Here is a 14179-nt window from a genome sequence, read left to right as displayed (position 1 = left end):
GTGAGACAGAAAGGGTAATACAAAATTATTTCCTACAGATATCTTAATATCCAACAATAAATGCAACTTTATTGATCTTCCCAGTTAAATGCTGTTTCATTTAATATAAAAAATGAAGGAGCTTTTCTATTGCAATGATGAAGGGACTCAACCTGAACAACCTGAACAATCTCCAAAACCCAGATGTTCAACCAGACCCGGATGCAGAAATTCAACTAAAATACTTAAACCTATAGGTGGTCATACAGTTAACATTAATGATAGAAGAAAAATCATCGAGCATGAATATTTCTTCTTCTGTGGCAGTAACTTTGGGTTGTTTGCTGTATTTCTCCTGGGTATTACCTGCTGTGTGTCCATGATTTACTCACCCTGTGCTTCCTGAGTTGGATTAACCAAGGTGATGCTTACCTTCACCAGAGCAAACATTGTTTTATTGACATCTAGAGGTTGCATACAATTAATATGAACAAGACATCAGAAACCTTTCAGTGACGTCTGCAGATTATCTGCTCTTAATCTGGTTAGAAATCAGCCTACAGACAGTTTTCTATTAAAAGGTTCATCAATATGGTGATTATACAGGTACATATCACTTCATTAAGTTCTGATGTTTGTCAGATTAAAAGACTTTTGAAAACGCCAACCTCTAAGCAGGTATTAAACATACTTTTAATTAATCCATCATTTCTGTGTAAAATATGTTTTTTTATTGGTCTGATTTAATATTCTGATTGTAAATGTTGTGTTTTCATTGGCTGTAAGCAGCAAAAAATCATCATAATTACCAGAAAGAACGGCTTGAAAACATCAGTGAAATGAATCTATATAATGTGTTTCATTTAGTGATGGAGTTACTGGAATAAATGATGCAATGATTTATTAGGATGCTTTGTACTGTAGGCGTGTTTGTGGGCTTTTAATTGTAATATTGTGAACCACACATTTATGAGTTTAACAGTCACTCTTATAGATGCTAGTTTTTTAGGTTTTTAAACCATATTTGATTTGACTGGGTGAAAAAGACTTTTAAGGCGAATGCTTTTATTTTGAAAGCGGTTCGTAGACGTGGATCCTTTAATGTTTAGAAATCCTGCGTCATAAAAAAGGTGTGAGGGCTGTAGTGTTGCCAGATTAGGTCGGGTTCCGCCCATTTGGACTCAATTTGAACACTTTGGGCTGGTTGCTAAAGTTTGGGTTGTTTTTACAACATTGGGCGGGTTTTTAGAAAATATTTATAGGAAAATTATTTTAAAATAATTGTCACTGACTCACCGTTTGGCAGACGAGTAAAAACTTACACATTTCTAGAAAATGTTGCTTTAATATTTATTTTGAAATGTGGAGAATCTGTCATCAATCAGTGATTAGTCCTGGTTCGTCCAGTGTCACTGTGAAATGGTGCTGGTTCCTTTCAGCTGTAAGCGGTCCAAATGGGGTTCAGAGTTCAACTAAATTCCACTGAGGTGCGTCGACCTGAACATCTTTGCTGTGAAGCTTTGTTGATGAAGGAGGAAAATACAAGAAATATGCAGCAACCGAAAGCCTTGGATGGTCTCTGGCCCAGAAGATGGTCCAAAGTCTTCTAATACAGAGATCCGAGCTCAACTTCATGATCTGACCGAACATGGTGCCACAAAGCAACATCTCGCTGTGCTCCAGGTGTCCCCGCTGGATCAGGTGCTGTTCAGAAGATAATGGACGACCCAAAAGGATTGCAGCGTGTGTCGATGGTCAAGGAGCTGGTATTGAGGACCAGGTGGGAAAGGAGGAAGGGTTCTGCAGGGAGAACGTCGGTTCTTGCGCTCCAGGATACTGGTGAGTCTCCATGTTCTCTGTATCTTGTCGAGACCTCTGAGGTGTCTGTGAAGAAAGTCCAATCCGTCACAAGAAGTCGCCGCGCCTCTCCAGCCTCTTGGACCTGCGCTCAGGCCGGAGCTGGAACAGGTGAACATCTGCCACCTTCAGGGAAGCCTAGTAGTGAAGGAGAGATTCCTGTATGTCTTCGCCTGCCTACAAGGCTCTCGGTACCTGGAAGATCAGATCACTTTATTGTTTCTCTGCAGGTGTGGGACTGACCGATTCACTTTTAGCTGACCCACTTAAACATGTTTCTGTGTGAGAGAAATGTTGGACTGTCTGTTTAACCTTCTCTCTATGCTTTAGTCCAGTTATCTGCTGATGACGTCACCGTGTTACGCTTTTAACCTGAGTTTCATGAGGTGTATGGAGGACCGATCCTGACAAAATTAAAAATAAAAGCAGAAATATATATATTTTGTTTTTATTTTTAATTTTGTCAGGATCGGTCCTCCATAGAGGTGGAGGTTCGGACTGGCTTTTAACGAGGTGGGCGGGGTTTGGATTGTTTTTGGGCTGGAAGCTGTCAGTCAGATCTGGCAACCAGGGAGCGCGGACAACGCAGTGTTCTGCTGGGTTCTGTCGGGATGGAATGATGTTTTGGGTCAGTGATGGAGACCCAGTTAAGGATCTGTTTGTTTCGTATCGGTGAGTTAGAAGCCGGTTCTGTTGAATGCTGCACATTAACCAATGTTTGTAGAAGCTGCTGTTAGATGAACAGACATGTTCTGCAGTTATAAGGTCGTTTATTAGAATCATAAACTGGAACAGATTTAATTTAAAACACAATTATTGTTACTGTTTCATGTTGTGATCCTGGTTACTGTAAAAACCATATTCTGGGTTGTAGATCCATGATGAAGGTGGGATTAAAGCATTTATTGTAAATTAAATGTCTGCTTTAGACTCTGGGCTTTAAAAGACGCAACAACTCTTGTTTTAAACATGGAGTCTGTTTGCATGACTTTATCAGGCTGAAGGCTGGAAACAGACCCAATATCAGGATCATATCAACCTTACAGATGGCGTGATGAGAAGGAGAGATGTTCAACTTTAAATAGATTTGTGAGAAAAGTTAGAAAATAACTCAGCATGATTTACTGGTTTAAAACCTGAACATGTTCAGAAATAATCTGGCGTCTATAGTTTTCTGCATCATGTTGGACGTTTAGTGTAAATAACTTTTAAAGTCAGACATGTGAAACAAAGAGGAGTGACTCCAGTTAACTGAACTGTAGGTGGAAATCTGTGGTTCTGCAGCATCTGGTTTAACAAGGAAGTTTAATCCGATAAGTAGTTTCAGTAAAGTTAGATGATATTTAAATAATAGTGAACCCATGCTGAGGTTTATGATGAAACTCATCATGGTTCTGTGGGCTCGAAATCTGCAGACAGGATGTGGATCAGAATCAGCCCATGAACAGTAGAGCTGGGCTGATTTATGAATCATTTCTAATAATAATTTTGGTATATAAAAGGTTTCAAACATCTGTGGATGTCACCATCCTTTAAATATTCTCTTCTTAAAGCAGAAGTTTTGTTTCACCCTCTGGGCTGTAAAACCTGGATGGGAACAAATTACCGTCTCCACCTTAATTAATATTTCCACTCTATATCCAAAAGTATTCCCTCCTCTACCTTCACACACATATAAACTTTATAAACATCCCATAATTTAATCAATAGGCTTTAAAAAGATGTCTCCCACATTTCCATCGTTTACAGCATCAACTCTAGGAAGGTTTTCAGAATCAGAATCAGAATCAGAATCAGAATCTTTGTTGCCAAGTTTGTGACACAAACAAGGATTTTGAGTCACTTTGCTCTCAGGGAAGATTTTCTTCTTCTTTTTTTTATAATAACATAATAATGGAAATAAAAAATATCTTTTTAAATGTACATATATACAAGTAACCTTACAAGAGAATTTAATGTGGCCTCAGTCCAAGTGTGTGGTGCTGTTCTGGAACTCTGACTCTGTCAGGGACGGTTTATGGTTATGTCTCAACAACTGTTCAGATAAACATATTTATCTTGTCCTGAAGGTTAATTTGAGACTTTAAGCAGAATCTGTTGCTGGTGACGTTTTTTGCGTTGGTTTTATTTAGGTTCTGTTTCTGTTTCTTTGCTTTAATCTCAAACCTCCTGATCTGTGAAACATCAAATGATTTTTAGTGTTTCCAGTAAATACAAAACAGTTTACCGTAACTGAGCCAACAGCAGGTGGAGACGTTCTCTGAAGCGATAGGTTTTATAAAACCTAAAAGGAACGTTTCGTTTTTGAGCATTGAAATGAAAATGTTGAATACTGACCTTGTCCCTCAGCGTGTTTCTCAATCTGGCTGTCAGAAAAAATATAAAGAGGAGGATAATATAATAAATTATGGATAAAATAACAAAAATGAAATAAAACAATATATTCTTAATGTTTATTTAGGGGTTTATATAGTCCGTTTATTCAAGTTTCAATGATGAGAAGAACAAAAGATGGTCCAGAAATCTTTTTATGTGCATGAAAAACCTCCCCATAACTTTTATGATATCATGCAGATAGTTTTTAACAATTACACCATGTACATATTTAGAAAACCACTGATGTAAATCCTTCCAGAAGGCATTAGTATAAATAAATTCCTCCAATATGTGGTCTGTAGCCTCAACATAAAAAACAATCATTGTACTCAAAGCCAGAATGTTTACATGGTAGTTTAGAGTCCAAAGAAACTGAACTATTCACTAAAGGTAGGGGAGATTTGGATTAAATACCATTTAAATTAAGTGTCATTGATACGACAGCCTGAGGAATACATTGATCACTTTTTTATATTGCTTTTTGTCAGGTATGTTGAATTGGAGACTAAAATTCTGTAATTAAAAAACATTTTCTGTGTAAAAGGTCAAGGGCATTACGACCTTTAGTTACCTGCGGTTCACTATCGGGGCATTGAGGGGACTAAAATTATGTTTCTAAATCATTTTCCAATAAAGCAAAACCTGTTGCTGAAATAAAGAAAAATAACAGTGAAGCTTTTTTAGGTCATAGTCACATTTGAGGAGAAATTCAGTGCCTCCTAATTTCATAAAAAAACTCATTAGAAATCTAAAACTGGATTTTTGTTGATGTTTAAGATCTTAACCAATTTATTTAAACTGTACCATTAATACACTGAAAGTCTACCACCTTCATTATATTCTTGAATAATTGTCCCTTTATTAATGCAGTGTGTTTTCCCTTTCCATTGGTAGTTGACGTTTGGTTGATTTCTAGCTTTAACTGCATCTTTAGGGACAGACGGAGAGAAAGCTGGGTAGATGAATGGAGATGATGGAGATGTTTCTCTGAGACCAAGAGTTCAGATGAGTTTAGTTTTTTCCAGGTTGTTCCAGATATTTAGTTAAAGGGTCCATGTCTTTATTTATGTGTATGCCTAGATATTTGACAGAAGTTTAACAGAAATATTATGAGTAGTTGACTGACTAGAATTATGAATAGGTAATAATTCACGTTTTTTGAGATTTAATTTTAGTCCAGTAGGGAGTTGCTTGAAGTTTTTCATAATTATTGTTGTATTTTCAGCCAGCTGGCTGGTAGTTGTTTACTCAATACTATTTACTGATACTGCAGTAAATATTAGAAGTGCCATTGTACCTCCCTGTTTAATGCCCTTATCAATTAAAACCCTTGGGGATGAACATTATGGTAGTAAAATTGAACTATTAGTGTCCTTACAAATTAATTTATTATATCCAAAAAGCGTTTACCAAAACCAAAACAACTCTGAAACATAAATGTTTGCTCATTCATGTGAAAGGATTTAAAAAATCCAAACAGAATAAAGCCATCGTCTACTATTAGGTGGTTTTAATCAAGTAAATAAAATAAACAAGGATACAGTTTTTAAGTTGATACATACATACCACTGTGTACATTTATTAATAACTGTAATATTAGTACTGATAACGGGACAAAAGATGAGGCTCTATGTTACATTTTAAACACGTTTTTCTCTACAGAAAGTGTTTAAATGACTGCACTAACGTCTATCCACTTGCAGGTCGTTATCAAGACTCAGTTTGATTTGCAAGGAAATGCAAATACATGGACTGCTCATGGGAGATTAGTTTTGCTCCACAATTCAAATTCTGGAGAGATAATTTCATGTTTTGGCTCTGAAGTTGAAAAACTTGTCACTCATTTACTTATGTTTAAAAAAATGTGCTTTAAGACTCCTGTTGGTGGAAAGCTTCGTCATGAACGCGTTAGTGATTCTCTGGTTGCAAGCAGAAGCTTGTCCAGGATGTTGATGATGGGATGAACCCTCTCAATGTCAGGCTAACAGGATGAGAGCAGATTAGTTTAGAGCTGACACTGAATAATCCTGAAGGAGCATATGGGAGAAGGACGCATCATGTAACACTAACCCCGGATCACTGGAGGAGCTGAAAGTTGATCTCTACAGACTCCTAGAGGGACAACCAGTAAACATCAGACAGAATTAATGCACACACTTAAAGATGGGACTGCTCTGCATTTATTGCAGAACCTGCAGAACCATCCCAGGGTGGTTGACCCAAGGCAGGACGTGTGATCATGTGAAATGTCTGAGGGCTTAGTGCCTTGCCCATGAGCACATGGACATGTGGCAGAAGGAAGCGGGAATCCAACGTACAGTTTTCTGATTGCAAGACAGCTTGTCTGCCCCCTGATCCAGAGTCGCCCCACTAACAGGAAGTAATTTGTCCTTTTTATCACAAAATGAACAGCAGAGCAGGATATGAAGCTCTGGGCAACAGTTCAGTGTTTATTGTTCATGATGAAGATGAAGAAGCTGAATTTCAAGTGTTGAAAACGTTTTGATCAAATATTGTGTGTCGTGTGGAGGGACAGCTGGTTCACTTTATCACCTCTGTACATCTGGCTTTCAACAACAATCTGGACTCAGAAATAATGAAATAAAAGAACATCTGAAACAATTAGAATATCATAAATAAATCAATGCTTTTTGTTCCTCATCCTCAGAAATTTTATAGATTCATCACACAGTGAAATATTTAAAGCCTGTATTTCTTGTCATTTTGATGATTGTGGCTTACAGAGAATAAAGAAAAGTTAGAATATTGTGAAAAGGTTATAATGTATTTGTAGAAAGTTGAGTGGAAGGATAAAGTGCACCAGGGATAACTGCAGCCTTGAGAGGATTTTCACAAATAATCCATTCAGAAATTTGGGGAAGCTTCACAGGGAGTGGTCTGAGTCTGGAGTCGGAACATCAAGAACCGCTACTTACAGACGGATCCTACACATGTCCTACCTGGGCTGAGGAGACCCAAAACCGGACTGTTACTCAGTGGTCCAAAGTCCTCTTTTCAGATGAAAGTTAACATTACATCTCATTTGGGAATCAAGGTCCCAGAGTCTGAAGTCTAAAGTTTCCACAGTCAGTGGTGGTTTGGGGTGCCATGTCATCTGCTGGTTCTGGTCCACTGGCTTTTCTGAAGTCCACAGTCAACCCAGCCATCTACTAGGACATTTTAGAGCACTTCATGAAGATGCTGATTTCCTTTTCCAGCAGGACCCGTTATCGGCCCACACTGCTAAAGGTACCAAACACTGATCCAGTGACCATGGTGTTACTGGTCTTGATTGGCCAGCAAACTGGGCTGACCAGAACATTATAGAGAATCTATGGAGTTCTATCAAGAGGAAGATGAGAGACTCCAAAACCAACAATGCAGATGACCTGACGGCTGCTATCAAAGCAATCTGGGCTTCCTGAACACCTCAGCAGAACCGCGGGGTGATCAGCTCCATGCCACGCCGCAGTGATGCAGTAATTCATGTAAAAGGAGCCCAGACCAGGTACTGAGTCCATCAGAATGAACACACTTTTCAGAAGGCTATCATTTCTGTTTAAAATAACATTCCAGTTTTCTGAGAAGCTGAATTTTGGGTTTTCATTCTTTGTAAACCAGAATCATCAAAATTAGAAGAAATAAAGGCTGAAATATTTCCCTCTGTGTGGAATGAAATTTATGAGATCTGAGTTTCACTTTCTGACGTGAGGGAAAAGAAATATTGAACTTTTTTTATACTTTTTTAGACCTTTCTGATATACATTATTGGTGAAAAAATGGAGACAAAGTCGTGTATCTGGAGACAACGAGGTCCAAGCATCTCCATTTCTTCAACCATACAGGAAGCAGGTAGAACATTGCAGTGAGACAGTCACAAGACTGGCTGAGTTAGGTCTCTGGAGACCTCACCATGCATAGGTTAATGGGCACCTCCTCCTATCTGTCTCGTCTTTATATTGCTCTAACCCAGTGTGGTAAACTATGATCATTCAATATTCAAACCTAATTATATATTGTATTTATTTATAAGTCTTTCTGTTGACCGTAGCAGAGATGGGCTGAGACAGAAGCTTGAAGTGAAATATTTCATGTCTGACCAACATCCGTGACCGTTATGATCAATCTTGTTACTTCTCTACGTTGTTTCTGGTATAATGAGCTCACATTTTATTCCTTCTTCAACAGATGCTAACAGGAAACACCAAGCAGCAAACATTTCCCTTCATCAGTTAACGTTGAGCTTATGATGGCTGCTCCTGTTTAACAGTTTCTGCAGGACGGATAAAATGTCAAATTTCATCTGTAAAGTTCTGGTTGTTTTTAATGAGAGGAAAACGGTCTGTTAGCTCTGAAATAAACAGGAACCTGGTAAATAAACCAAAATGACCCTGGTTCCCATTGGGTTACGCTTCATGATGAACCAACTCAGAGCACCATCCAACACTGCCCTGAGGTTCAACTTCTTCTAAATAAACCAGGTTTATAAAACCTGTCCGTGTTCAATGATTGAGTCTAATGATAGTATTTATCACAGTCTGTATTTTAAGTTTTCTGGTTTAATCAGAATATCTGTTGGTGTTTTCCAGTGATGATGAGATTATCTGCAGCTGAGGAAGTGAAGAAGCACCTGTCAGGAGTTGTTGGAGGAAACATCATGTTACCAGATCCTCTGCTGGACTTTGGATTTCTTTTAAAAGAAAGAAAGAACATTGCTTTGGTGAAAGACAGAAAACTTCAGATTTTAGAGCAGATTTATGAGAATAAACTTCAGTGGAACAGAAACTCTGGACTCTTTACAATCACAGACCTGCAGAGGAACGACTCAGGAGTTTATAGCATTGACTCTAAAACAGGAAGAGGTTTCTCTTCCACATATAATCTCACAGTTTATGGTGAGTCCCATCGTCTTGGTTCTAATCAGAGCTGATTTGACTTCATTTTAATCTGATATTTGCTGTTCCGGGATCAGAACATTTTTCCAAGGAAAGCTGCTACTATTCAGCAGCTTCTGTTGGATTGTTGTCGAGTAATTATGAGTTTACTGAAAAAGAAATTGTAAAAGGAAGAAAAATGAAAACATGAAACCAATTGTGAGACTGTAAAATGAATAATAAAACTGGGTCTCTGTGGTCAGATCTTCATAGGGAACACTAAAGTACATCTGTGTCCTGGTTTAATTTTTCTCTGATATCATCATCATCATAATTAGAAGAAACATTAAATCTAAATGTCCAATCAGAGCTCAGACTGCTGTCTCTCATTTAGTGGAGAATAAAAACGGATTAAATAAAGACTTTTTAACTAATTTAGGCAAAACTAAAAGCTCAAGCAAACAGAGACCCAGGTTCTAGATGAACTTTCACACCTGCCCAAACAAAGCAGATCAAAACCGCACTGTCTGTGACTGTTGTGGCATACAGTCCAAAGGCCCGGACCCTCCCCAGGCCTGCTGGTGCCACATTCACTCTGTCCACTTTAACTTCTTCAGGAGGGAGGGAGAAAGTTGCTCCAGTCTGATCCTCTTCTGTCTGCATAAGATGTGCTCTCCAGATGAGTCCAGTGTAACGCTCTTCTGGCTCTGGCAACCAGCATGGATTGTTGACCATATCAGTGGGTTTGGGCTTTAGGCCAGAATTCTTCTGAGTTTGGTTCTGGTGGAAACTCTCAACCTGTTGTCTGCAGCAGGCAGGCAGAACCTCTCCCTTTCAGGTCAGGCTGAAGATGAGGCTCTGGTGGTGTGAAGCCGTGGGGATGGCTGAATAAAACACGGTGTGTGTGTGTGTGTGTGTGTGTGTGTGTGTGTGTGTGTGTGTGTAAGAGGCAGATAAACATGGTTTAATACATGGTTCAGATTTTGCACAAACAGAAATATTGTCAGTCAGTTACTTGACCTGTCATCCATTTCTGTCTTTTTTCCCTTCTTCTCTTTTGTCGTTTCTTCAACCCTTTTTAACATTGTAGAGCTGAACACGTTTTAACCCATTCATTGATGCACTCTTTGCTTTTAGTCCATATTTTTACCATAAAATTAAACGTTTCTCCCTGGGGAGGAGGTAACCCCTTAGAGCTCAGCTCCTGTCCCAGAACAACTCTTTCGTTCAGTCTTCTGACAGGACTTTACTGACAGAGCTTGACCACTCTCTCCTTACACGTCTGGTAATGGGGGGAATATTCATTTAAAGCCTGCAGACGTCTCCATAGGAGTCTAGAGCTTTCTGGCACCTTAATCGCCGTCCACCTGGAAAATGCATTTTCTCAGGAGAGCCCAGCTCAACCACGGTGAGTTGGGGGGTGTCTTCACCAGTGGACCACTGTTCACCGCACACAACGAGGTCCGCCTGCTCAGTTCTAAGGTAGAAAATCTTAAATCACTGTCGTCATCAGTAGAAAGCTGTTATTTTAATCCTTTTATACTTTTAATTTTAGGTCTTTTATTATAGTTTGTGCTAATCTTAACAAGCTTATAAGGAAACATAATAATTAAATGTTGCTGATTGAGGATCTCACCACCTCTGAAAACAAAATTAGGTTCTTTCTGGATTCCAGTGCTGAGTCTCCCAGGAACATCGAGTCCTTCTTCCCTTGAACAATAATGGGGATTAAAGCAAGGAAGCTCTTCCCAAGTTGATCAGACCCTCCTTTTGTCGATGTCCTCAGAAGAAAACAGTCAAGGAATCCCATCCTCGTCACAAATTGTTGTAGAAAAAATAGTTTTTACCCAGACAGAGACTGATAATTGTCGCTCAGAATCAGCTTTATTTAACCTTGACAAGGGAGAGCAGTTTTACAGCAACCAGACATGTGTTCAGGAGCCCTGCTAAAACTGTTCTGACCAGACAAAGGTCAGGGAATTTGAACCTTACACAGTGTGGCATACATCATGTGCTCTGGAGAAGGCTGAGGAGCCATCTCTCTAAGACTAAACAGAACCATCTGTCCTGACCCTTGCCAGAGATCAAGTCTGCAACAGAGGAACAACTCAGGGGGTTGAATACTTTATGAGGTCTTACAGAATATCAGTTCATAACCAAGGCATTTAAACATGGCACTAAAATTTTCATCAACATGATCAAAATAGGAAATACAAATATGGAAAACCTGGAAGATTAGTTTTTTGTTCAGAACAAGAACATTCCTTTCGTCTGACAGAACATTTACTTTTAACAGAAGTCTGTGGTTCTTGGCTGAGACGTTTAGAGCACAATGTACCTGTCTGACAGACAGAGGCAGCATGTGGAGGGGATCCATACCAGTGGTGATGTTAAGAGCAGATAAACAGGAGCTGGTTTGGAGGTGATGAACAGTAGGTGGATGAGGAGCAACAGGTGCTGAAGGTGAAGAGATTTCTACTGTAACTGCAGAGCAGCAGCTGGCAAAGCTTTGCCACAACAAGAAATATATATCTTTTAAACTATGTTAGAGGTGTTTGCATAAAACGTCTCTGTTCCTCTGATTATATTCCTGATCTCCAACATTTATTTGCAGATTCTGCTCCGACTCCTGCAGTAGAAACCCTGAATGTGAGCTCTGACAGCTGCTGGTTGCTCTGCTCTGTGGACAAACTGACAGCTCTGCTGTGGTACAGAGACGAGGAGATACAGAACCAGAACAGTTCTGCCTTGTCCTTACCCATCACTGTCTACAAACAGGACAGAGACTCATCTTATAGATGTGTAGCAGCCAACCCTGCAGAAAACAAGACTCTTCATGTTAATGTGACGACATCCTATGAATTCAACAGCACAGAAGGTCCTGATAATCACAGAATTTGTAAGTTTCATTGTAATAACTATTATAATAGGGCTGCACAATTTCAGGAAAACATTTGTGATACTTTGACTAAAAAAACATGATGATTTGGATTAACCAACATTTTCCTAATTTTCTCCTGATTTTGCATCATCACAGCGTCCACAACACTCGCCCTGAGCTTTAGCATCTCTGCTACCAAAATTAATCATCGGGTTTGGGAATCCAGGGCAGTTATAGTTTATCCACCTGGACAGATTTATCATTAGTATGATTTATAATATCCAATTAAAGTAGCATCCCAGCATTACTCTGATTGCCATGTTGACACATTGGTAGATGATTGTGATTTGATGGATCATGCAGCTTTGATTACAGATATGATTTGCACATTTAAAAAACTGTTATTAATACTTCACAATGTTTTATGTGGTTTTGATAGACTGGACTGTAATACCAGTTGTCATCGGGCTTTTGATCGTTGCTGTAATGGTCGTCTGGATGATCAAGCAGAGGCCTCCAGAGAGAAAGAAGAAAATCAGACAAACACAAGGCAAATATTTACTTTTATTTTATTTATTGTTATTTAAGCTCAATTTATTAGATTTTTATTATCCTCTAATTAATATAAACATCTTCATTTCTTTCTTTTGACTCCGTTTAATAGATTTGCATCCTTATGAATGTGGCGGTGTGTTTTTGCAGACAGCGCTCTGTAGCGCCACCTGAAGGTTAATGTTTAAACCATTTGTGTCCAGGATGTGTGGGGTCTGCAGAGATGTTAGCTGCCCTCTTCCTAAACCTGTATAAGTCCAGAAAGCCTCATAAAATTGCTTTATACTGTTTGCCTTTTTGTTCTTGGAAGATGTTGAATTTGTTCAAGTTTGTTAAAAAATTTAACTATATTATCCTATAATTTCTTCTGGTTATAATTTTTAACCAGAATGTTTCACTTACTGGACACTCAGCTGTAGTTTCAGAGAAATATTATTTTTCATCCCTTGCATAACAGCAGCTTAATAAGACAACGTTGTGCATGGATCAAACCAAGCAATAGCTCTGTCCTTTTTAATGTATCAGAGTATTACTCTGACTTATTCAGTCAGCTGCTTCCTGCTTAGAGACCAAGAATATCCCAAAGGTCAACCTCCCGCTTACCTTGAACAATGTAATTCTATCAATCCAACAGCCTATTGCTGCAGCAGGAATAAAGGATGGATGTAAATATTTACTCTCCAACAAAGTAAAGCAGAAATGCTGTGCAGGTTAAATCCACACAAACACAGTTACACCATCCATGTATACTAAGGGTGTAGCCAGGATGACTGTATATAAAAATCCCTTTACAACTGCAGGATCTGACCAAAGCGCTTAACAACAAAAAATATTAAAATAAATGAACAAGACATTAGAATATAAAACAAATAAAATGATTAAAAGTAAAAACAAATCCAAGTACAAGAAGCAACAAGAAAATACGTCTTAGACAGGAAGAAAATAAAAATAAATACAAATGAAGAACTTATACCAAAAGCCAAAGAGAAGATGTGGGTTTTAACAGCAGGTTTAAAAATGGTTAATGAAGAGGTTTTTCTTATTAGCAGCAGCAAAGTGCTCCATAGTTTGGAAGCTGCAACAGCAAAAGCCTGATCTCCCCTGAGGGTCCACCACTGACATTAGATAAATACTTTCTATTTGCATGTTTCACAGCTGCTTGATAACGATGCCAACGGTCCTGCGATATCTGAAATGACTTCGCTTTTTAGTGCAGCTTCCAGTGTCGCACCAGTTCCTCCACAACAGGAACTAGTTCTTAACTCTGTTCAGCCAGGGCAAAAAGAATTGATTGGCGTTCATGGTTCACCACCTCAATATTCTGAACAAAGTTCACAGGCCCAACCTGAACTAGTTCTGGTTTATGTATCGTAGTTTGACTGAAATACAGAAAATAAAGGGATAAAATCTGGTTTTGAACCTGAACAGATGCAGAATGTTTATGTACTAAAGTAGGTGCCCAAATGTTACAGACTCTCGCGTCCGAGGATTCGACATGTAGCATATCTGGAATGAGGTGCTTTTATATCACTAACTGTATGTGCTCTCTTTCAGACTCTAACCTTGAAAACTAGCTGGATGGATGGATGGATGGATGGATGGATGGATGGATGGATGGATGGATGGATGGATGGATGGATGGATGATGGATGGATGGATG

The 14179-nt window shown here is 38.8% G+C and overlaps 1 protein-coding gene across 1 annotated transcript in view; it reads left to right on the top strand.

The window, feature by feature from the left end:
* The first annotated feature begins 1627 nt into the window (after positions 1-1627).
* Positions 1628-14179, top strand: part of LOC124867734 — an 18272-nt gene continuing 5720 nt past the window's right edge. The window contains exons 1-5 of the mRNA XM_047364314.1: positions 1628-1759; positions 1851-1947; positions 8802-9107; positions 11701-11985; positions 12407-12517. Of these exons, the coding sequence (XP_047220270.1) occupies positions 1628-1759; positions 1851-1947; positions 8802-9107; positions 11701-11985; positions 12407-12517 (931 nt within the window). The remainder of the gene's footprint in view (positions 1760-1850; positions 1948-8801; positions 9108-11700; positions 11986-12406; positions 12518-14179) is intronic.

Source organism: Girardinichthys multiradiatus, chromosome 5, assembly GCF_021462225.1.
Source record: "Girardinichthys multiradiatus isolate DD_20200921_A chromosome 5, DD_fGirMul_XY1, whole genome shotgun sequence".
Classification (NCBI taxonomy): Eukaryota; Metazoa; Chordata; class Actinopteri; order Cyprinodontiformes; family Goodeidae; genus Girardinichthys; species Girardinichthys multiradiatus.
The sequence above is the reverse complement of the archived record's forward strand: the minus strand, read 5'-3'. Positions and strand labels throughout refer to the sequence as shown.